General features: G+C 39.0%; 1 protein-coding gene across 10 annotated transcripts in view; it reads right to left on the reverse strand.

Moving 5' to 3' along the window:
- The window catches only part of ELMO1 (engulfment and cell motility 1), a 315,282-nt gene that overhangs the window by 205,563 nt on the left and 83,551 nt on the right, over positions 1–26,168 (reverse strand). For all 10 annotated transcript variants that reach the window (XM_065051841.1, XM_065051834.1, XM_065051836.1 and 7 more), the window contains 3 exons: positions 24,964–25,133; positions 13,070–13,105; positions 5,549–5,648 (listed from right to left, as the gene is read on the reverse strand). In XM_065051841.1, the coding sequence (XP_064907913.1) occupies positions 5,549–5,648; positions 13,070–13,105; positions 24,964–25,088 (261 nt within the window). In that variant the 5' untranslated portion in view covers positions 25,089–25,133. The remainder of the gene's footprint in view (positions 1–5,548; positions 5,649–13,069; positions 13,106–24,963; positions 25,134–26,168) is intronic.

The raw sequence follows: 26,168 nt of genomic DNA on the forward strand, positions 1-26,168 counted from the left end.
GATTCTTCAGATGACAAAAATCACCACAGATTTATGTTAATATTCACACCACTGAAATAAATGCTTCAACATTACATTACGAACATGATAAATCAACATTAAAGAACTAGAATGATTATATTTTTTGTGAGTAAAACTTTGGACAAGACAAGGAAAATACTTCTCATTTTCTCCAGCAGAAATTTGGGCAGCCAGTTTTCTCTAAATAAATATCTCAACACTCAAGGCAACTGTTTCAAAAGATAAATGTACATCCAGCTCTATAGCAAAACATGCTCTTTTTTCCCCCCTCGCCTTGCTGTTACCAGCAACACTGGAACCTCTCTCCAGGCTACAAATTAAAACTCTGTGGAAGATCATTTAGCAGCACAACTCGTTCCATAACTCTGTGTAGAGCCCAGTCCGGGTAAGTGTTCATGCATTCATGACCTTCACTTTCACTGGAAGCTGCCACAAACAAATGGCATGTTAATGAAAACCAGGCCTGACCTCCCCTTTTTTGCAGCATGGCAATGAGACGCTGCACACATCTGCAGAGCCAACACAGCTGTGCAGTAAGATGCAGGAATGCATGTTTTTCCACATGCTGATGGTCCTTGGACTCAGCTTCCTGGGAAGAATTTTGCCTTCTGCTGATGTGAAGCACTGCCTGGTGCTTCCTAGAATATACCGATACCAGCACAGTCAAGCTGAAAGGTACCAGAGGAAGCACAGACAGAGGCAAGAAATGTCGTGTGGCCACAGTTATTTGCTCTTTACAGCCAAATAACAGACTACGGCAGACTTGTCTCAAGTTTGATGCGTTCTTTCCAGAAGACTTCAAGTCCACACACTTCTTCGCTACTCATACTATAAGCCAATAACACGATTATACTGTTTCTGACTCCAGATATTTGCTTAGACCTCAGCATCATTTTCCCTTTGGAAGAAGAAAGGCATGTCCTCATGCTTGGAAAAACTGCCTAGCTGCCTGTAAAATTCACAGTTAAATACTGACATGTAGACAATAACATTGTTTTGCACTTGTGACGTTTTCAGTAGTGCTGAAAGAGCAAAATGCCCTTTCTGCAACTTTGGTTGGAGGCAACAAGTAAAGAGGGACAGGTTTTTCTTACTCTAATCTATTGCAGTGCAGTTTGCTGTGTTTATTGCAGAGCTGTTTTCTCTGCTACTTGGTTTGCATTACCACAAAAAGAACATGCTATGCTGAATATAACATACTTCAGGAAATACACATTGACTTTACAGAAAATAATGAACCAATCCATGCATGCATAAGGAATAGGAGGAGAGAAGCAACTCAATTATTGCCTTTTTCTACTCTGGGCTTTCAGTATCTCCTGCCTGAAAGCCTTGAACCCAAGTAATATTTACATTAGTGTATGATGCACCTTGTACTGTTTGGAGTAACCAGCTGTGTCTCAGAAGCACTGTGCTACCCTTCCTCTCCTTCATGGTAATCCAGTTGTGTTCTGATACTATGAAGCCAGAGCTGCACCATGTCCGGAAAGCCCCCAATACACACAGTGTCCGCACAGAGCAATTCTGCACTGCTCAGAAAATAAACCACACACACTATGGGTGCCTCACAGTCATCAGGCATCCACAGATCAATTGTGCAGAAGGAATACAATATGTCCAGACTGTGTCCCTACTTGTCAGTCTTCTGTCACCATCCTCTTTAGAAGCCCTGACATGTATGAATTATTCTTGGTGCTGCAGCTCCTTCCCGTGATATTTCAAGTGGCACTGTAAACATCCACTGGGATATAACATATTCATTTCAGTGGCCTGCAGAAATATAACAGTATAGATAACTGAAAGCTCATCTTAGGAAATGCTGCCTTAGACATATTTATTCTTCTGACCCTGGACCATAATGTCTTTCAATCATAAACACAAACCCAAGGTATGAAGCTGGTTTGTGTGTTTCAAAAGCTGTGACATACCACACCAAACATACATGCAAAACATCTGCTAGGTAACTTGCATGTCAAGCTATGTATATTCATATCTACCTTGCTGAAGCCTGAAGTGTGACCAGAAATAACAGGTTTGTCTACCCTGATAAATAGGGCATGCCAGTTCCAGAAGGAGCAAAATTAGATTTAAAAGAAATTATGTTACCATGCTTGAAGTTCTGGATGTGGGAAAAAAAAGACCCTTCTTGAAAAGAGACAAAAATCAATAGGAGTTCAAATGTGTGTTATTTGCTGTTCTCTGCTTATTGAGCACCATGTGGAGGGAGGGCTTTCAACATCTAAAAATAATCCTGCACTCAAAAATTCTGATGATAAAAATAATGCAAGCTCACAAAAATACAGCCTCTCATCCAGAAATAAGCAACTTCATTGCTTCGCACTTTCACATGAAAACTTGCCCCATGTGTGTGTCTCATTAAGGATAAAACTATTTGTTCGGCAAAATACTTGAAACCTTAAAATCGGCATAGTCCTATCAGGACATATATAACAACACACAAAAGATGGATGCTTAACTTCCTGTTATCAATTTAAAGGGAAATTAGGAATCAGAATGCCTTTTCATGTTCAGCCCCAGTGCTCAAGCAGGAGATAAACATGTAAAGTGAGGGTAGATGAGACATCTATAGCAAACTGAATTATATCATCTGAACTCTTTTCCTGTTTCAGCATCACTTAAAGCACAGGAGATATTTCAAAATTATAAAACAAAAAATTAAAACAAACCAAAACAAACTGCATCACCCACAAAAACCATTCAGGGAAAGAACAGTGAAGGAAACAGATCAGATCTTCTGAGCAGTGATATATTATTAGTTATTGCCTGGATCAATTTTATGTCAGGAATGTACAGAAATATCTGTCAAAGTTTTGTAGTTTTGTTCTCTGTAAGTCCTAATGCATAGTCAAAATTTGAAGTGTGCATCTTATCTCCAAGTAAGGAACTAGAGTTGCACTTGAAGACAGAAAAAACAAGTGACATCTGTGAGACACAGAGATACTTTCCCTGCTGCCACCCCCTTTTCCTGCACAGTACATTTTAGAAGGCAAAGAATTCATCGAGGTTAAGATTCTGCACATGCAGTTATGAAACAGCAATTACATAAATAATTCTAAAAGATACTATTAACTATCTCAACCAATACTACAAACTTGATTTCTCCTCTTGTAGGAATAAGGATGGGACTACCAAATTTGTATAGCATTCTTTGATATCCCATTACCATGACATTCTCTAATAACTGGGCATCAAAATCCTTTAGGCATCTATGGAAGCTAGAAATGAACTTTATTGTCATAAGCAAGAACAAGGTCTTAAGAGAATCTTGCATATCATAAGGAAGTTTTTTCAAATGATGCTATATTCCCTTAAGATAAGGAACAAAGCTCTCCTTGAAAGTGTCAATTCTTACTTGCAGCAGTTGCAACAGCAGCCTTTATGTACCCAAAGGATAGGAAGGAGACTGAATCTAACACCAAGCAGTTAGTCATTATAAGCACTTGGAGGTTCCCCTTGAGGTCTCCTCCAGCTTCTACATTTAAGCCAGAAAACTATTCAAGAAAAAAGTTCAGATTAATTCCTGCCCATTCCAGTTTGGCTTCCATTTAACACGGAAGACAGCTTCAAAAGGCCAAAGCACTTGAAGCAGGACTGCAAAGTTCCCCCTCAGCTAGCAAAAACTTATCAGCTCCCTTATCCATCCTGCAAACCACTTGAGTTACCACCCTGTCAGCAACCTCAAGTGGCCTGTCAAAAGCCAAGGTCAGAGAGGCAACAGAGAATAAAGCTGCCAACTGCTGCCAGAGAGACCTGGTCCAAAGGTGCTCCTTTAGGTTTGCCTCTTGCCCACAGAGACCCACTGTTCTGGCTCCCAACATCATTACAGGTCAGGACACACCTGTGCCTCCTTCCTCTATTTTGTCATTCTTTATCCTTCTGTTTCTCTTCTAACTGTCCTATTCTTCTCCTTTGCCCCTTTCTGGTCCACCAGTTTCACTTCGGGTTTTTACTGCCAGTTCTAGTTTTCATAGGTACTTGGCAGGAATGCTTTAGTTTGTGTCTTTTGTTTTGTTCTGTAAATTTGGCCACTATCGGGGAAAGGTATGGAAGTGCCAGACAGAAGAGATGAGCCATGAACAAGGGCGCACTCAGCATTTCTTCTGTAGGTACTATGCAACCCACAGGGCAAAAGATGTTGATAAGGTTAAACAAAGCCAGTCATTTTGAGTCACTAACAAAGTAGATTGATTTAAACTCATTTTAGCAAGCTTCTTCTTACATTTCTTAATAGGCTCCCCTAGCAAATAAGGAATTCTAGGCTTGACCTTCTATCTGATTAAGTCAGTTATAAAACAGTTGTACTATTTTCTTTGACATTAAAAGATAACAATAATAATCACCATAATCTAAATAGACTGTCTAGACTGCAAGACCGGAAAAAAAAAAGCTCCCGAATCAGATTAATTATAGCAAATTTTTCTTACAAATAGCATCTATGTTTAATGACAAAAAACTGAGCTATAATATCTAATACTCTTTCCATAATTGTTTCTTCTTTCACTTTTGACAACGAAAGTAAAGCTGTACTTTCCTTTGGTGGTAGTACTTTTTTAACAAAATTTAAATTCAAAGACTTTGCTCTGATACACTCTGTATAATGAAGAGATCTTTGCCACAGTTTATATTAGTTCCATTACTGCTTCTGGTATCATTTTAGTGAAGTAACTTTGCTGTCTTTTAAACCTGTACTAGTGCATTTTAACTTAAGATAAATGCTGAATTCAATCCAAAAAGGTGCAAGATGGGGTTTTTTTGTTGTTCGGTTGGGGTTTTTTTCATAGTAAGTGAAAAGGGTTAAATCAGTAACAAACCCCTTTTTCTGAAGTCTGTTAAATCTCTGTACTTAGAGAGTACTCTCATGTTTCTGCTGTTTTTATTTTCTTACATGTAGGAGATGCACAAAAAAGTGTTATAAATCATAGAAAGATCAGTTTCAAAACCACAGATCCCAGCTGCAAGATTCAGGCGGGGCAGAGTTCAACTTGATACACTCAGTAGGTATCAGCTTAATTTCAATTGTCAATTAACTCCTTTCTCTTCTTTCTATATCTCTAGAGGAAACACTTCGGTGCTGGTTCTGTTTCAATAAATATGGTATTGCTCATTTTACTTTACATTAAATCAAAATACTAATTTTTGCTTTAACTGTATGGTATCTGCACAAGGAGGTCACACCGCAATTGCAAGCAATTTCTTGTGTATTAAACTTAATACAGGGTTGATCCCCTTTCACTCCCATTGAATTCCATAGCATTTGGGCCAGATCCTGCAATTACGAATATTTATAATTTGAAATAGCATTTTAACCCCATTTTCATACACCATTTTGATCAGTGACCTAAATTATGTACCCAAGGTGGGGGGGGGGGGGGGGGAATGATCAAAAAAACCCACCAGAATCAAAAAACCCAAAACAAAACAAATGAAAACAAACAAACAAACAAAAAGCAACTCACCTCAAAAATTTAAACTGATATAGAACAGGTAGCATCAATTACAAATTTACCTTTTTAATGAATGCCACAGAGAATGTATCCCACGATACAATCCCATGATCCATCAGCTCAACAAATGCAGTCAGTGTAAAGGACAACATATCTCCAAAGCTGCAAGAGACAGGAGTCATAACAACATTTACCAGTGATGCAGCAGGGCAGTGACCGAGGGAATAAAGCAGCAGGAAGCTTTCAGAAAGGCAGGAAAATGAAGCCAATTAGGGACTAAGAAGTAGCAGAAGAGCGAGAGAGGCCGTGCAGCAGTCTCCAAAATCATTTAACATGGACATCAAGAACAGTCACACCTGGAAGAAAGCAGTTTTGTAAGAGAAGAACTAATCCCCAGGAGAACACTACATGCAATGCTCAAGCAAATCAGAGGGTTCTAATTAAACCTCCCATATAAATTCAGAGGTTTTGGTCTAACAGAAGAAAATAATCGAGCTTTTTCTTAGCAACTTGTGGAAATTCTCCTAATTGAATGTCATATGGAAGTGCTACATACTGGTACCTCTGTATCAAGCAGATTAGCAGAAAGTTAGTAGACTGTTTGTTCCTTTTCTTACAAGGAAGCAGATATATGTTAAAAATTCACCAGAAGATATTTTCTAGTGATCAGCAATTTTCCAGTAGTTAATGTCTCAATTTATTTCTTTGAATCTGAAGATGCATCTCCTTTTGTTTATCCATGGGCAACCATGTCAAGCAAATTGCAAAGTTCCCACAGTTTATCCGAGCATGCAGCTCAAATTGCATACAGTTTGCAGGCCACTGCACTGCATTTTACACCTGCAAATTTGAGATTCAATGCATCTTTGTATGCACTCGACTGAATTCAAAACAGGTTTAAATTCAACATAAGGAATATGTTCTAACCTTGACTAGCTGCACAGGAACTCTCCATGTTAAAAAACAGCTTTTAAAGATTAGCTTCATTTCTACATATAGTCAGGGCACCAAAGAGTCGGCAGCCGTAATGATTTCAATGAGGCAGCTACTCAACACAACCAGCAGCGCATTACCTTTAAGGGCATGCCAAACTGCCTGCCACTAAAGCATTAACAAGCATGAGCACACAATCGACCTAAACAGCATGAATAGTCCCACTGATTTTTAATGCAAATAATAAAAGCATAAAATTTTAAAAACTTAGTCAGATTTGAACTACCATGCTCAGTATATTGGAAACCTGAGGCTAATACTGTAGCCATAATTAAGCAATGTAACTGGTAATTCTCCGCTATCCTGCACCAACCCAACACAAATAAGCCAACAACCATTCAGACAGAAAACATTTACTACCGTACAGAGGAATACAGCAGAAAATCAGTTTCAAGGTAGCAACTCCAATAGCCAGTTTACTGGATTTGATGTAATCTGACATTTAGGGATTTTTGAAAGGGACATGCAGCCTTCAGTGGCCCCTTCATTTAAGACAGGAGCTCTTGTTCATCAAAACTCCCCAGATGCCCTCCACTAAAACAGAAGTTGCCATTGCTGACATTTCGTAAGTAGAAACAAAACAAAACCACACCTTTCTCTTCTATAGTCACTAAGGGTGTCCACAGTGGCTTTGATTATTTATGACAAAATGAAAAAACTACATCAAAGAGCAAACAAGAAAAACACAGTGTCTTTCAAAAACCCACTGTAATTATACAGGAATATTTTGTTCCGCAAATACATGATCTGGAAGCTTTTGGTTTTGCTTTGGAGGGTAGGGGGCTTGGTTTTGTTTGCTTATTTTTTAATATTGCATATCTTTCAAGAATTAAATTAGATTTAAAATGTCATCATTAGCATTCCAAACAATCAAGAATTTCATAACAAGATGACAACAAGACTTTGCAAAAAATTTAATCAGGTCCAGTCCTGTCATTCTCCCCAATCCATTCTTTTTGCATAAAATGGTTATTTATGAATCCACAAATAAAACAGCATCCCTAGGAAAGGCTGCCCTCTAAAAACTTACACCAAATTCTTATGCATCTTCATGAAAGAACACTTCCACAAAGATATGGAATTCTGGTATTTTAAGAATCTAGACTATACCAGATCCAAATAAAAAGAAAAAATAATTCCAAGAAGAGAGGCCATATAGGTTGAAAAGTAGATAAAAATAACTCTTCTAGTATTAAACTAAGCAGTCAATTTATCTTTCCTAGTTTTTCTCATGTATTGTTTAAAAATTTAGTCAATTAGCCTGGTTTTAGTACATAAATACTCTTCTGTAAACTACTAATTGTACATGAAAATTAATCCCCATTAACAATAGGTATAGTTTAGAGGGATTACTTAAACTGTATTAAACCTGCATATGGATATTCACCTTCAGAACAGTAGTGGTTGGAATTCAGGTTAGTTTAATTCCTTTAATTCAACAGTTCCATTTATTCTTCTCACCCAGAAATATTGATTAATCCTACCACTTAATCCAGCTTTCCCTACAGCTTTGGAGGGGAAGCTGGGATAATGGAGCTGAAAATACTAGTATTAATGTATAACCCTGTTTTTAGCAGATGTGACAATGATACAACTGTTTAGGATCCAGGTGAAAGTACTTTTCAACTTAAAATGATCAGACACCCCACCAGGTGTCACTCCAGTGACACTGCTTCAAATAATTAATGAGAGAGAAGAGCTGCAACACTGGGACTAATCAAGCAGCAAGACACACTCCTGCTCTCTACATTAGGCAGCACCACACATACATTGACATGTTTTTTAAATATATAGCTACAAATATGCACCTGCACACACAAACATATGCTAAGTGGCAGTGCAAAAGTCAAAAGCCAGGCTTAAAGGATAAGCATTAGTAATAGCACAGCTAGAGATGAAAGCAATCTCCAGGGTAACTAGAGTAAGATAAGGATTCAAGTATCTGGAGGGGGGGGGGGGCGGGAGGGGAGCAGTGTTGATTCATTATGCGTTTAAACACAAGCAGATAGGTAAAGTAGACTTCCAAGCAAATCATTTCAAGACACACACGCACAGATGCACTCACACTGTTAAGAGCGACAGAGAGAATAGATGCTAGAAATTTCAAGGGAATCAGAGCTTGCTCATAAAAGTAGTAATCTTAGAGAATATGTGATAGGAGCTGTTTAACTCAAAATCTCAGTAAGCATTTTAGTCATAAAAGAAGTCTGAAAAATTATGGGGCCTCTTTCTTCATAAAATCTTCTTAGACTACTCCACAGCACAAGGCACAGCACTTCTGTAAATACCAAACCCTTGCTTGCTCTGGCAAAATGACTCAATAGTTTGATGGTAATTCCTGATGAAGGTGCTTTTTAATGTAAGTCATCATGGAAAGAGGAGGAAAAGTGATCGGAAATTCCCACTGTGTAACTGTAACTTCATATCTCACTAACACTGACATTTTAACGGTCTCTGCTATCAGACAAGCTACTTGAGCAATCCCTCCTGAATGCTGTTCAGGGTTCTGGCTCTTAGGGTGGGGACATCCTACCATGGGACAGCTGATGAAGTTTCCCCAGTCTCTGATGTCTGACTCCCCTGTTCTAACCACCCTTGTGACAATGGGTGAGCTGGTCGTGAAGCACCTCCTCATCCACCGCAGCTCTCAGCAAAAGCCACAGTAGCAGCAGAAAGCTGTGGTCTGTAACATGATCAGCTGTCCCATCGTGAGCTGCTCCGCTATGGATGGATGCTCTGACCCACAGACCATGCGCCTCAAACCCTCCGACAAATCTGACTGAAGAATAAGTCAATGGTTGTGTTTCACATCTCTTGGTTTTAGAGAAATAGCAGGTCAAAACCTGTTCATTTACGTTCCTAAGACTCTTATGCATTCTTACCTTAAGAAACTCTGAAGAAAGAAAACTGCACTCATTTTGATATTAACTTTTCTTTCCTAAAACTGACAGGAATATGCATGTGATCCTGACCACCACACCTGTCTTTCACCTGCCTTCCTAGTATCACTTCTACATGCTAAACCATCTATCACGTGTGCTAAGTAATCCTCAGATATATGTGTAGAACTATTTCTGATATTTTGAAAGAGACCTAAAGCAATCTGGATTAATGGGACTTGAGCACCCAAATCCCCTAGACGTTTTGGGAAAAAAAATAATTAAATCCATGTTTAACACATCAAAATGAACACTGTATTGCTATTGAGAAGGGAAAAATACTCAGCTGTTCAAATTATTCTTTAAATCAAGATAACTAGTCAGGTTCAGCTGTTATCATCCAATAACAACAAAAAAGCAATCTCAGCTTTTATAAAGCTAGGTGGACCACCTCATGTTTTACATGATAAAAGTTGCATAGGAGAACCTGGAAATTAACTGTTGCTTGTCTGTCACAACTAAAGTAAAGCCACCAGCCCATTAGGACTATAAGCCAAAGACAGCCCATCTTCGCACAAACCATTTTTCACAAGCAAAAGAGAACCAATGCTGATCTCTAGTTGTGCAGAGAAGAAACAACTTTAACTGGGCAGGAGGCAATAAGAGAGCAGCAACCTACTACCAAATGCAGGAGTTAAGGAAGCAGTTAACTTTAATTCCCTTATCATTCTGCCACTGTGCTCACAGCCTATTACTGGGCAGCTGAGAGGCCTGACATCATTGAGGTCAACATCAAAGGGTAAGAACAGCTTTTCAAGTTAGAGTTGTCAAGGATAAATGGCCATGAATAAATTTAAACAGAGGAGCAGAATATATCTAATCATCAGAGGACAAGAGCTCTGGAAAAGCCATGGGGGCAAGAACATAACCAAGTCTAAAGTGAGGACTGATGGTGCAGCAGGATGCTTTGCAAGCAGTGTGAGCAACTACTTTTTTTTTATTGCTATGGCTCCTCTTCATTGCCTCTACATCTCTACACTGCCTTGCTTCTTCAAGTCACCATGCCAAGGGTGAAGCTAAGCCACCATCAAATCAAACTACGAGCAATTCACACCTACTTGGTACTTACTCTGCACAGCTGAAAATAACTGAACAATCTGCAGGGTAGCTGCCCCTATTTTTTCTAGACGATTACAGAAAATGCACTTAACTGCTTCACTGCAAGTTACACAGATTTTATTTATTTATTTTCATCGTGCCAAGAACCAATGAAATATTTATTTGTGGTACAGCTTCAATACAGTTTCAAGGGATCAGCCCTACTGATATTAACCATTAGCTGTTTTGCATTCCAAAAACCTGAAATAGCTTCGTACCCCTGGTATCAGGGCTTCTCTGAGCTTGAAAATTAACTCTGATTAAAGAAAACAAGCTGGGAATTTTAAATAGAACTTTAACTATTCTTGAATAAATCCAGGTGTAGATGCTCTTACAATGGAGTATGACTAAATCCACTTTGAGGTACATTAAGCATTTGTCTGCATGGGAAACTACCCCAGCAGAACATTGGTTCTTCATGAAGATGTGATTAGAGTTACCTTTTCTCTTATTCCCCATCTTTTAAATTCCTGGTTTTACTCATTTCCTGGTAATTTCCTTAAATGGACCAGCTTTTCTTAAATGATCAGTAATAATACCAGGAATAATTAGCTACACGGGAAAAATATCACTCTCCAACACAGTGTGGTATGAATACAACTCAGTACTCCAATACAAAGGTCAAGTTTGGTTTGGTTTGTTTTTTAATGTAAGTATTAGCCAACATGGGATAAACAAAATGGGAACCTCTAAAAAGAAAAGACAGAGAAAAAGAAACTCACACTTTAGAGCTTTCTTCAGCAGAGAAAGCTATTAAACAAGGCCTCTCTGTGAAAATCAGGGTTCAATTAAGTCAGGCTAGTATGTGCAAGCTACTAGAGATAAAATTAAATACTGGCACTTTATGAAATATGTCATCCTGTAAATTAAAAGTTTTGGGTTTTTTTATTAGTACTTGGTTTCTTTAAGTTTCTTAGACAGCAAGGGGAGGCTGCAAAGTTTAAAGTTTAGTTGAGTTCATTATATGAAGCTCTGAGGTTTTTTTTTAATAGTTTGTTTCACTGGATCTTTTCCTGTTAATACATGGGTGAAAAATAGTCAGGATGTTCGATAACTACACTCACAGAGCACTAGTGTATACATTTTATCTTCAAAATGTACAAACAGGACAGTTTCTAGAACTACTGGTTTCGGTAAACTGTAAACTGAAGCTCATCCTGACAGGATTTAACTTCCAAAGTTAGAATAAACTTTAGTCACATTACACTTTCTTTACTACTGTATCCACTGATGTGCTTTATCTACATTAATCAATAAGAATCCTCTTAAAGTGGGTAATGCCTTGTTCCCATGAATAACTACAACTAAACTGTGTAAAAAAATGAATTTAGAACATCAGCATTAATTGGGTCCTAAACCCAGGGTGCTATGCAACTATATGTCAGTATTTTAGTACTGTCTTGAGGACAATCACATAATTTAATGTAGAGAAACCTACAGGATAATAGAATTTGGAAGCAGAGAGATGCTGAAGGAGTATAACTATTTTTCCACAAAGAACTATTTTCACAGCAGTGAGGAAAAACTCAAAGGAGGTACCTTGTCTTGGCAGGGGTGATGCTGCCAAGAATTCTGAAAGGCTCATGCCATTTTAATCACTTTCCTCAGAACCTAAACTTTTCTATTATGAAACGAATTACTTTGTATTAAATTGAGAAAGCAACTGTAGAGGAAGGATTTAAGTTTCCTGCCAAATTAATTCTTACTGTCTAATTTATTTATTAGGCAATGATTTAATAATAAATGTTTCAGAACTCCTTTTACAGCAGAGTTGTGAAAGTTTGATTTAGCATGGATTCAGATGGGGAGCTGCATTTCCTGGTGATAAACCACATCAGGTTCCCAGAGTGCCAGATGCACAGTTAATGGATTAATTATTCTTTTGCTTCCCTGGGTTTTTGCTGCATTATACATGTCAAACTTGCAAGCCAATCACGGGACTAGAGTATCTCTTGGGGTCGCAATTTATCAAAGCCTATGAAGCCTGTGCTTAACCTGAAGCACACAGAAGTGTACCATTCAAAACCATCAGAGCAATAAGGATGCTTCTGAGATTTCTGATATGAGGCCTTTTGCTATACTGGAGTTTTCCTTCATGCAGTTATCTGCAACAATTTGCACTACCAGGGACCAGCAAATAACAGGAATTCAAACTGGCACAATGACTCTTACTTTCATCTTACTAACCTCAACAATTACGACTGTCTATTATCAGTCATGTAAGCCAGACAAATTTAACGGGGGAACTGGGGAAGGCAGGGAAACAACATGTTTGCTCAAATTAAAAAATAAAAACAATGACAAAAAAGCCATACTACAGAAACAGTAGATGTCCCTGCAGAAGTTAGAGAAATTAAGCACCCATTCCACAAGCAAAGCAAAAAAGGTTTAATCAGAAAATTTTAACAGGCAAAGAGCACAAAACAGAGAATGTTGAAGACTGGCTGCATGAAAATGCACTGTTGTATTTACATATAAAGAATAGCGCAAAGGCCTGAAGTCAGTCATGCAAAAGAAGAGGAATTGTGCAAGGTGATCTAATCAGGTTCTTACCAGGGCTTCATTATCTTCTGCAATTTCTGATATCGTCTGCAAAATTAAAACTTGCACGTGAGGAGACACACTTTAAAACATCTGTACTCTATTTACCTATACACACACACCCCCACGCACCCATACTTGATTCATACAATTCAAAGACAGACACAATAAGAGGCAGTAAATCACTAGCAGTTTGCTGCAAACAGAAACAGTTCAGTAACCTGTAAAAAAACTTTCAAAATTAATTTCAAATATTTATTCAGAATACTTGTATTCACTTCTGTTAGGAAAAAAGCAGAAGAGAAAAGACAGTCGATAGGGGAAATATATCAGATTTCTCTAAAACATTCTTCTCTTGATCATTAAAGTATTTCTAGGCATCCTAAATTAGTTAAGTATTTGTGTAAAAGAAATATTTGGTACAAAACATTAAAGGTTTACACATGAAGCATTTTCTGTCTTGTTGCTATGACGTGTATCCCTTTGCCTGACAAACTTTTATTTACTTCCAGTTTCCATCACAAATACTGATGTCACAGTTGTCAGTATGTTGAAAGTTGCTGTGTAGCTAGGACCGACCCAGACCACAATCCTGACCTTCTAAAGTCAGGGACAAGCTTTCCATGGACTTCAGAGAGGGACAAACAATTTACCCTGACTTTTTAACCACAGACTTGTATTTACTCATCAAATCAAAATCATCTTGCACCAGCTCCACAACACATGAATACAGTGTTGCAGCCCTATTCCAACAGAAAGTGTAAGCTCAACTATAGCTCTGTTGCTCTTAAAATTCACACACCGATGGACATGCCTAGATCCAAAGTGCTGAATCAACCCACATGAGAAAGACAATGACCTGCTTAAGTGTCACTTATTAACTCAGAGTCTAAGAGGCCAAGCTACAGACACAACCTTCAGCGTGAGGCTTTTGCTTTCCTGGTAGCTCCCAAAACGCTTGGTTCCAAGTTGCAGCAAGAGGATTAACATATCCCAAGAGTTTCTTAGTTAGGCGTTTCCTATTTTTTCCCCCAAGATATACATTGTTATGTATCATTCATGAACCAGAAGCTATGGCATCATATTACTATACAGAGGAAACTGAAATCCAAATAGTAAGTGGGGGGCAGAGGGGGGGCAAATAATAAGTGCATTTGAAAGCTGTAGCCCACTAACCACAATTTTCAAGTCATCCTCCTACTAATAACCAGCTTCAGAACGGCTGATGATGCGACTAACCCTGCTGAAGAAAGACTACCCATGGTAAAAATAGCATCCAAGATAAATAACTTCTTTTTAAAACACCACTTAAACAAACAAAAAATTAAAAAAAAAATAAAAAAAATAAAAATCCATCTCCTACTTAATCCCTTCCTGTGTCTCCTAAATCTGTTCCACAGTTTTGTTTCAGAGGGCTGGTTGCAGCTCCACACTGGGCAGACTACTGTTCAAAAGCAGAAAAAGGAGATCCCTCCTTCCTCCCTGTCCCCTTTACCCCAGCTCTTTCCCTTCCCACTTGCTGCCATGTCATTCAGCCCACAACAGCTCTAGGACTCCAAGCTCTCCGACTGGCTGAGAACTTGGCTAGATTTCACTGATAGTTTTTTTTTTTTTCCTTTTGGTACAGCAGTGACTCCTCCTCCCACCTTGCATTTTCCATTCCGTTTATGCATAAGCAATGTTGTGCTTTCTACGCAGACTGCAAAGACCTCCCTTTTGAGAAGGACCAGTCTCAGGGAGGGCAGCTTTTGGGATGGCTTGTGTAACCATCAGGGGAGAAAACAGAGAGTACATCACAGGATCAGTGATTTGAAATCATCATCCATTTCAAGCTGTGAGTAGCAACACCCATGTTTAAACAGAATGATGGCACAGTTTACCATCTATCCAACCACAGACTGGGCTAAAGCCTAGCTCAAATTAGAAAAGTGACAAGATTTTGTTGTTGGATTTCATGGCTTTGTTTTTTTCTATGCTACAACAGCTATCTGCGTAACCAGCAGTAATGAGAAAATTCACATCATCCTGATGGTCAGACAGCCTTAAAAAGGGGACAAAATTACCCTCAACATGCTTTTAGGAGCAGAAGAGTTCAAAGCATTTCTCACTATAGGAGATCCCAACTTCAGCAGAAAGTCATTCTTCTGCTTCTGTAAACAGAGTGCTTCCTTGCTGCAGGAGACTCTGCTAAACCCTAGCAAGAACAACCACCACCACAAATGGGTTTTGTCATCTCCCAAATGTGTGTGGATCTAAGTAACTTCATGCAGCACATGGCAGCAAAACTTCATACCATCCTTCTCAACCCATTTTTTAAAACAGCTGCTTTTCATCCAGGTGCTGGCTTTGGCTAAACAGCAAGTAAACTTGAAATTTTTGCTGCGTCTGTCTGACATCAAAGAGAAACACCAGTGGTGTTTGTAAACTGGTAGCACCTCAAGGGCAGACTCAGTTTTGCCAGAGATTTTTCACAACAGGCTATAATCAGGTATATTTTTTCCATTACTGAGCCCAGGGATTAAAGAACAAACACCTGAGTCCCAGAACAAAACATTCAGACAGCAACTCTCTTAGTATTTACAGCACTCTCACCCATTTTGAGTTAACTGGCAATCAGTTAACTTGAGGTCAGAAGATATACAATGTAAAAGCAAATATGAAATTAGAATAATATGAAGAAATAATTTAATCACTTAGGACTTTTCTAGTGAAGCAATACAAAGACAGCAAATTTTTACTTGAGAGAAAAGATAATTATCATATTAGACTAAACAATTTATATTAATCTCTGTTGCTTTGGAAAGTGTGATAAGAGTAGCAATCAATCTAGGACATCAAATGTTGCAGCAACATGGTACAGGATGATTACAGATAGATTTTTATCACTGAACAGGTGGAGGCTGTTATCTGAAGGAGTGTATGCTATTTTCATCCTATCATTGAATCAAAAACCTAATACAAAAGGACATGGCATGAGCAGGAGTCCCTCATATTCACCCTCAGACCACAATGAAGGAGCAGCCAAGCTCACTCTTCCAGCAAGTCAGCCTGGAAAGGAACTAGTACAGCCTGCTGCCTCTATCAGCTTTCCTCTTCCTATGTATACTCAACTGGTGTTTCTTCTAGAGGGCTGACTGTGGTAGCAACCAGCCAGTTCTGTAAAATGCTTCCTGGGTGAGTTACCACAGGTATAGTAAAAAATGCTGACGGCCTTACTGATCTAGACACTGTAATTAGCTCAATATTTCACTTACTTACTTTTTTTTTTTTTTCTTTTTAATTAGAGACCATCCCTCAATGGCACTTGCATGGATGGGAACAAAACCATGGCCAAAACGCAAACATTATGAGGGTAAATTAAATAGCTTTTCTGAAAGGTTCAGATAATATAGTGGTGCAAGACAAAAAGAGACAGCAATTTTTATACAGGGAGAAATCTTCAAACAAACGCCAACATAATGCAAAATAAACATTAACAATAAGTTACCAGTTTAGACATTTCGCTACCATAATATGTTCCCTGTTTGGCCTCAAAGGAACTTTGTGATACATTTCCAGCTGAATCCCAAGGAGCAGCAGTTCCCTTTGGACTTCCCTGAGCCATTCAGACTTAATACCTGCTCGAGTGCTTCAGGTTATGTCACGAGCAGCTTCCAGCAGAGATCAGCTTAGCAAGGACCAGAACGGATCAACTCCTATCTGTTCATGTGCAAAAACTGCTGTATGGGAACCAAAGACACACAAAATCTAAACCCCAGCTGGGGTAACACAGTGCACAGTAAGGGCTGGTCAGCACATGGGAGAACGACTAAAATTTTGTCCCACTGTGGAAGCCAGTGTGGACCCACTGGAGTTAACGATGCCAAGAGGTAAAGCAGTCACATCACCACAAACAACGTTTCTGAGCCTGCACTGCTTAAACACTTGCAGAGCAGGACAAAAATACCACCGAGGATAAAACCTCTTCATGCAGTGCGGCCCCGGAGAGGGTCATGGTTAGCAAAGGTGGAAGACGTTCACAAAAACTTCCTCCTCTACAGAAAAACTGGTGGGATGATGGACGAACGACTGGTTAACAACATTAAATCAGTATTTGGCTACTGCTTTTCAGGCAAACACAAGGATAGTCCACATTCTGGATAACACGCAGTAGTTAGAATTATGACAAGACAAATACAGAGGAGTACATATTTCTGGCTTCTGTCTGTATCAGGCATGGCTAACACATATAAATGAAGTCTGGGAAACACTTTGGCCAGGAGGTTGAAATAAATTATTTGGATGAAATAACTATTCAGTTACGCAGCAGCCACTCCTGACAGCCACCACAACATCCCACAGCCACCACAGTCCAAGAGACAAAAACATCCTGGAAAGTTGCAGAAGTGGAGATTTTAAGTTCTTCTTCCTTATTTATGCTGGTTCCTCAAATACTGCGCTTCTGTCTGGAGTTAAAAAAAGAAAAAAATGTTTTGTCCAGCTTGATACTCTGAAGAACATTTGGAAATACAAATCCACTGCTGAAATTACTCTTTTTATCACATTTTACAAAAGTGGTCGCCAAAAAGAACCCAGTAAAACTGTCTCCACTCCTCCTCCCTGTTCCTATCAACAAGGTGTTGATATCACTACTTAGCAGGAGCCATTTAAATGCTAATATTCTTAAGCACAGGCAAGGTAAGAAAACAACTCTGAAGAAAAGGCATTTAGGATGGGGGGAGTGCAAGAAGCAGCAGCTCTCCCCTTTTTCTCGTCAAAGATGTGATCTTTGATGGTTCAATCTTTAGATGAGGCTTTTTTTCTAAAATGTACCATGTGTGCTATGTATATGACATCTATCAGAAGGATATTCAAGAAACTGTGCTTGTGTGCGTGTTGAGAGGGAGGGTGGAATACAAGCCTGAAGACTGATGGAGAATCAAACCCAAAAGAGAGCAAGCAGGAGAAAAATAAACCAACACAAAAATCCTCCCACAAAGAAAACCTATCCCACTTTTTTCCTTTATAGGAACCACACTGAAAGACTGGGCTGCAGCCCTTTCCCATTCTCCTGCCATTACCATCTCCACAGTGGTATAGCCAGATAACCTCATTTTATCTACTCTTTTGGATTTTTGCCTTATAGACAATAGTCACCCTCTCCCGACATTACAGAAGCGCTAAGAAATGAAGATTGCATAAAGCTCCTGTTGGACAAGAATTGATTTTGGCAGCAATGTCAGATTAAGTAATCTATGCTTCCAGGTGAAGATTCACAGGAATGGCTGAGCCTGTCTTATAGCCCAGTGCTGTCAAAAACACAAATTATTTTTCCTCCCTCCATCGTCTGGCTTATTTTCTGCCGGATTAGCAAACTGAATTGAATCACTGAGGAGTCACTTACAGCCTAAGGAGTCACAGATGACCAAGAGAGGGAGCAGGTACTACACAGCCAGTAGCTGGGAAGGGTGGAAAAGGGCTACTTAATTTAGTGGCAAAGACCTACTAGAGCTTAGCGTTTTTCATACGTTCTGAAAATTCATTTTCCATTTACCCAGTGAGTTGTGCTTGCACAACTGTTATCTAGGGCAACCCTGTGAGTTTAATCAGGGAACTGAACTGGATTTAGGAATGCTGTATTAAAAGTATCCCTTATTGTCACTTTCAATAATGTACATTAGTTTTCCAGTCCAGCTTGCTACAAACAGTACTGGCATAAGTCTTCAGATGAAGCAGGACAGGAACAAGTGGCTGTGAGCAAGGGCTACTTAAGTGTTTTGACAGCACTACTGAAATACTCATCAGACTGGGATGGAAAAAACCATTAGCAGGTATGTGAGCAACTGTCCCCAAAAGCGTGTTAAAATCGGAATAACTCCAAGCCAATCTGTCTTCAGTTTTCCACTGGGCTGGTATACAATATTATCTCTGTAAGATGAGCCAAGAGCTAGAATTTCACTGAACAATGCAATTTGTCCTTAAAGCATGCACAATTACAGTCTCAGAGACTTCTGGCTGTGCAGCAGCCAACTCTGCAACTGCATGAGTTCAATAGAAGACTCTTCTTAGCCAAGAGTCAAAAAAATATACAAATACACATTTATTTAGCAGCTTATATTAACCTGTTCTAGCTGTATTTATTATTTGCAATAGGAAGATGACCAAATTTAACAACCATCCAACTGTTAAAGCAAGTTTTTCCTCTCCCATCTGTGCCCTAAGCAATTACAACTCCTTTAAAAATAAAACCAGGCTATCTTCAATCATGCATTGACTAGCATGCTTCTGTGCCACATAAAGCTGCTGAGCAGAGCCACGTTGGTGAAGCAGACCTTGGAAGAAAAACCTCAACAGCAGCAGAAACAATTTTGGTTACTTTCAAGACAGCTGGGCTTAGCACAGTCTCAGGTTTTTGGCAAAAACTGCCTGTTATTACAGCCAAATGACAAGTGACAGAAACTGTGATAACGCCAATGAAAAAAAATACCGAAAATTCTGCATAGGTCTTCCTCCTTTTCCTCCAGTTATGAGATTATTATTATTATTACTGGTAATGATAAAAATAAATTTAGATTCATTTATTAACTCTTCAGTCTTTCAATATTTATGGCTTATGACTTACATTTTCCTTTTCTTACTTTATAAGGGACTATGAGAGGTTTTTTCCTTTTAAGGAAAGCTGAGAATCTGTCCCAGTCACACAACTTCTGATACATCAAAAAAAAAAAACACCACATCTTTACTAGTCTTCTACTACATCAGAAAGACTATTTATACAGCCATGATTTTCTGAAATATTAATTATGGGCTAGACTATGGAATACAGCTCTGAATGAACCAACTACATTATCTCAGATGGGGTAGCAAGGACACATGATCATTTTTTCCAGTTTGGCTCCTGAAGACTTTTTCCATCAGTCATTTTGGTAACTAGGACTGTCTAGCATTGCTCTCATTCTGCCTCATTTTACAGCATTGCATTCTAGGGGGGAGTGGAAGCAGCACACGTACATCCAGCCAGGTGGACTGCATATTCAGCTCCCCTTAGATAGGCACAAACTGGGCTTCAGACAAAAAATCAGCATTAGAAGTGCCAAGAAAATCTCCTTCTGGAAAGGTAAATAACTGTGTGCACACTCACTCCCCTTTTTGGTGATACAGATGCACACAGCCTGAGAAATGACACCATGTACAATTATAAAATTGAATCAGCATTTACTTGTTCTTCATGACCTAACTTGTCTTACAGTCTCTGCTATAATTTATAGGTCACCCAAAGCATAAAAATAAACATAAACCCAGCCTTTTTTTTTTCTTCAGTTAATAAGAAGATGCATAGCACACACTGGAAGCAAGAATGAGCCTGAAGGAAAAACAAAGATGAGCCATCTCAATCAACAGGATCAAGATACATGTGGACAGTTTTTGAGACATGATGCATCTCTGCTGATATAAATATATTCATATTGACAAGATGTGCTCTCAGCTTCACTAGGGCCCCATGCACCCTACAATCTGCTTACCGCCAAGCCCTATGGCTTTGTCCCAGCACACACCATGTCTACAGTTTATTTGTTCTAAGCAGCAGGCACTCAAGGAGATCTGGCCCAAATTATGGTAACTACACATAGTATTAAAACCACTTTTGTAAACATATGCAAAATTTAAAAAGCCTCTCTCTGTTATGTTTCAAGCTATATTAACAGCAAGAAACTAGACAGGCTGTTCTCTAATGCATTCTAATTTTCTTCAATATTCAGAAAAATAACATATGGAAAATTAACTAGGAAACACTGTTAGTTCTTGACAGCTTTTTATATTACTAGTTCTTTTCATCACCAGGAAAATGAAGCAGAGGTAACTAGAAGCCCAGGCATTTACATTCTCTTACTCTGGTCGCTGTACTTTTATAGTCATCAGCTTCACCAAAATAATGAGTAAGTAGCACAATAAATAAAGCCAAGTATAAATAAAGCATAGACCTCTTCCTCAGACAAAGTTATATAAAAAGCTGGAGTCTTGCCTTCCAGAGGCTGCCCACTAAAACTTAATTACACACTCAAATTATAACTTAAGAGCTGCCCCTAACATGAGTTCCACGTGTAAAGAAAACCTCAGAGCAACCTTACACTGAGCATGACGGTACTTTTAATGAGCACTGTCTGCCCCTCTGGGGAAAATAGAGAATAAAGCTTGAATTAACAAAATTCATCGATTTCTAGCACAGCTGCAGCACAGGGTGAACAGAAGCACCACTCAGCCTGGGCTCACTGCTGCAGGGCTGCCCTCAGCAGCATTAACCCACAGGCAGCTGAGGCAGCACAGAGGGGCTTCTTGCAGAGCAGCAGCAGCTGCCCCACGGGGTACATCCCATCCCCTCAGAGCCACAGTGCCAGTCTCCAGACTGCAATGCCAGAGCAGGGACAGCCACTCTCACACTATGTCACAACATGCCTGCTCTCAGGTTGTGGCTCACTGATGCACCTAAGCCAATGCAGTGGTCTGTTGCCACAAAAAAGGGCCTTATCTTCATCCACTCATGCCCACTTCCTCTCTTGCTTCTGCAAATCTCAAACCAAGCAGAAAACTATCTCTGCAGAACAGACATGGATACTTCTCAGCCAAGTTAACAATCTGGATTGGCTTTGCAAAGCATCCAGACACCAGAAACAATTCCAGGAAGGAAGCAGGACTGGGCTGGAGCGTGGGGGTGAACACAAGGACCAGGTGAAGAGGGCAGGGAGCTGGACCCGCTCTTAGCAGCACCAAGCCATTGGGGTTCTCTCAGCTGTATGGTTGAGTCACAAGCTCACACAAGCAAGGCTGGCGCAACAACAGCAACTCAAAGGTGGGTAAGAACTCGGCAGTGAAGATATACCTTAAAGGTATATTTACAAAATACATTGCCTTCTAAAATTGGCCCATCAAAGAAGTTTCTGCCCTTCTCTGAAACTTCTGGCTGCTCATTCCTCTTCTAATACTGCCCCCCTTTCTAATGCTAATAGAATTGTTTGTGTAGGTACATATACAGATACTGAAATGACCGGAGTTAAAAATACCATTGGGGAAAAGAAAGTGGCAGGTATTAGGGCAGGTAAAAGGAGGGAAAAAGAGCTTTTGGGGTTGAAGCACCTGGGTGAGCTGATCAGCAGCACAGCCCACAAGTTCACAGTGCTGAGGGCACACAGCCCAGGGTGGGAGCTAAAGGCAAGGAGGCCTTCGGCTTGCTTTGCCTGTTCAGCAAGCCTCTTGTGGGACCTCTTATTAACAGTATTGCAGGTGGTCCAAGTGAAAACAGGAACAGAGAACATAGGAGGACAACTGACTCCACTTGCTTCTTCTTGACAGCGTAGGGCACTCAAATGGCTGGCTGTCCTTGTCTCACTCTCTCTTCCAGGTACTAACTTTCTGTGCCTTCCCCATACACCTTGTTCACTCAAAGGACATTTTAGGAACCTGTTTTGTTGTAATAATAAAGCTGAAAATCAAAACGAAATTGCTTCTTCTGTGGAAGTAGTTTGTCTGTTGGCTTACTGTGCTGAAATAGTAACGAGTGACAGACCCTGAAGTGGGAGGACAGGATCAATAGCTTGAAGTCAGAGGAGAAAGGAAAACAGCAGGACCACAGCAAGGTTAGACTGCTGAGTCCATGTATATCAGAATTTGCTCCTTTAATTAAATTTGAAGTTCTGTTAAATATGTGCTTATCAGCCAGTGATGCACAGTATAAAAGTGGAAGGGAATGTACAGTGTAGCACAGATGTCCTTGCTTTACAACTCCCTTCGCAAAGCCAAATGTGGAAAAACCTGACCTGCAGAACTCAGAAGCTGCAGAACATCTAGGCTGCTGAACATGAAAAAGACTGCAGTGAGTACGGAGAGTTCATCAACAGGTGAAGCTGGTGGAAAATCTTACAGTCTGAGCCTTCGTTCAATGCCCAAACTAGACAGCTTTTCTCCCCACAGGCAGAAACACTGATAACTAGATTAGACAGGTGGATTGATCAATGCATCTTTGGCGATACATTACATCAGCTAAAAAGAAGAGTCTGAAATCTCTCCAAATGCAAGCCACTAAAAAAAAAAAAAAAAAAAAAAAAGCAATAGACTGCTCACATGTCCAGTCTACAAGCTTGCTGTGTGGTTTGAAAACTTATACCCTCAGCCAGGAATTACTACTAGGGTGTAATTTGCTGAGCAGTTCTTTCAACAGTGCTGCTGGCTTAAGTAGTTTCCCTCCCAAATAATTATTTTTAACCCAGACCAGCCTGCTACAACGTGACCCACCCCATAACGACAAAACAGTAGTATAGACACATCTAAAGGGTGAGGAGGGCATTTGATCAGCCCTGACGCAGCTAAAAGAAATGCTTGTAAAAATGTGAATGTTCCCCATCTGTTTCAATAGAAAATGAAGTGCTTTAGTTTAAATACCTTCCACAGTGAAGTAAGTTAAACCATTTAACTTAAATAAATTTGTGACAAAATAAACTACAGAGGCAGTGATGTTTAATTTGTTTATGTTGTGATCTTCATGGACACATGTGAGCCTATTCATTCAGTATATTATTTATTTAGTACAGAAACTGTATGCATATGTTTATATAAACTTAAGCCTGTCTTTGCTTTTAAATTTAATTTTGTCCCTAATTAAGAAATATTGTATTAATATAGGACAAGTTGACAAATTTGATAACTAGAAGCATTTTTTTGTATTTTTTTAAGTGGCATAATATCTGCAAATCACTGCAAAAAATACAGATTGTAACCCCAAAACACTGAAAAAGAAACAAAGAGCTATTGGAAATTCATTATACAACTGGAGTTAGGCAACAGGGATTCTAAGTCAAATAAACTATTGACCACATAACAGGCAGAGATCAGTGAGAGTGTGCTTTTGTATTTCTCAATCTAAGGATTCTAAAAAGTATTTTAATTTTTCTGTGGAAAATCCCCAGTATATCTTGCATTGGATTATCAGAGACAATTTGTGTTCAATTTCAAAGCCCACATGGTAGTTTTGCTTTACAAGCCCACTTACTACTTTTTCTTTAGCCCCTAACGGTATTTACTTTCTTGAATCCAAGGGAACATGAGAACATTTTGAGAGGGGATTTGGATGGATTTCAATTGACTTCTGAAGTCTGGTCCACAAGACTGAAGATCTCCAATGAATAAGAAATCTACTTACTTTCTCTCAGGAAAGGGTGTGGGTATTGTCAATTTCTTCATGCAAAGCACTGAAACTTTTACTTGAAAGCAAAAGCCTACTTGAAATAGTAACTATTAGAACCTAATTTAATAGTGCAACAACCCAGTTGCTACTTTTCTGTAGCACCCTCCACATTACACCAATAAACACTTATTCGGGACTATGGTCCTAAATTTCACCAATAGTGAAAACTGTTAGATGCTCTGGTAAAGAATAAATGTATTTTCAGAAGTCAGCTTTCATTTTCATTTCAAAAAGCTATTGGCATTTGAAGAACCCCAGCCAAAATTAAAACAATAAAAATGGAAATAAAGCAAGCACTAGGTTTTGTTCCACACATCCTCACACAGCTTTCAGATGACAGCACTTAATTATCAGCCTTGAAATAGACTATCAATGATTTGAAATACACTATCAATTTCAATGGGAAGAGAAGAAACCAGGACCACATTCTCCCCAGAACTTTATGGCACAGAGGGTACTTGTGACTTCTCACTTTGCTCACCTCCAGTCCTCACCAGCCCATTGTTACGGGAAACTTAAAATATATAATCTTATTGATAACAGATATGCTGTCCTAGCAGCCCAAAACTCTTCAGATGTTTTATTTTGTATAATCTTACAAGTTGTACACAGAAATACTTCAGGTACTCAGAAAGAGAGCATGAAAGCACCCCATATGGGAGGGACATCAGAGTTTAAGCGTAATACTTACTCTGTGCCGCTTTCAACCATTTGTGTTAGGAGGGAAATGCCATCTAGGTTTATAAATTCTTGGGCAAACGTAACATCCCGTGAGTAGTTGGCCAAGTCTTTCAGTGCTTCTAACTTCGCATCCATACTAGAAGACTGGATCCTCTCATGAAGCTGCTGTGCATTTTGAGCCTAAGAGAAACAAAACATACAAAACAAAAGCAACAACAACAAACTTTTGTTACAATGGCAATAATGAATAAAGCATTAGTGCATGGAGCAATGATGGCCATGTTTAATATTAATAATACTTAACACTTGCATGCTTAGAAATTATTCATCAGCTCACATACTATTACTTTTGTAAAAGTATATTACTCATGTATTTGTCCATTATTACCTATAATTATTTGGATTGTTGCGGAAAGATAAGATGAGCAATGGATAGACATCCCATTGTCTCAGGCAAATCGTAACCATTATAGAAGACTGCCTTGGGCTTAAAGAGCTTATGTGTCATATCAATAAAAGTAGAAACAAAACCAAAATGAATTGCTTCAGACAATCTCAGTGTAATCATGGCAGCACTTTTTTCCCCTGTCAACGCTTACTCAGTTTATGCACTTCTCATGACCTTTAACAACGAGTACCATATACTGTCCTAATTGGGTTATATCAGTAGAGACCAACTTCAGCTCTTCTGCTCCTTCCTCCCCCTCTTCCTTTTGTTCACAATCAATTCAAAAACTCACACACTTTCTTACAAGGAGCACAGGAATAATTACTTCCCACATAACACTATGATATTATCACTCATTTATCTTTAGGGAAGTTCAACATCCACATATATTAGGCTATTCTTCCCATTAATGCTTCAAATGCAGGATGAGACAGTGAAATCCAAAATGAACATCGATCATAAAAAGCTAAAGGGATATTTAAATAATGCATATTAATTTGTCTCTCTCTTTAGCAGTACAAATACGTTAAAATACATCTCACGTTTTCAATTCGATGCTCTCACTTACCTAAACATAATACCCTAAAGCTTCAGTTAATAGCTCGCTAGCCAATACTTTTCTTAGAAAAATAATCCTCCTCACTATATACAGATACTTGCGAAATTCAGTTTCCTAAAATTCACTTCTTACCTGCACTGAATAAAAGGTGAATGAGAAGCTATGTGTCATTAGGAAACCAAATTAATGGTAAATTCTGCTGAGAGTT

This window comes from Columba livia, chromosome 2 (genome assembly GCF_036013475.1).
Source record: "Columba livia isolate bColLiv1 breed racing homer chromosome 2, bColLiv1.pat.W.v2, whole genome shotgun sequence".
Classification (NCBI taxonomy): domain Eukaryota; kingdom Metazoa; phylum Chordata; class Aves; order Columbiformes; family Columbidae; genus Columba; species Columba livia.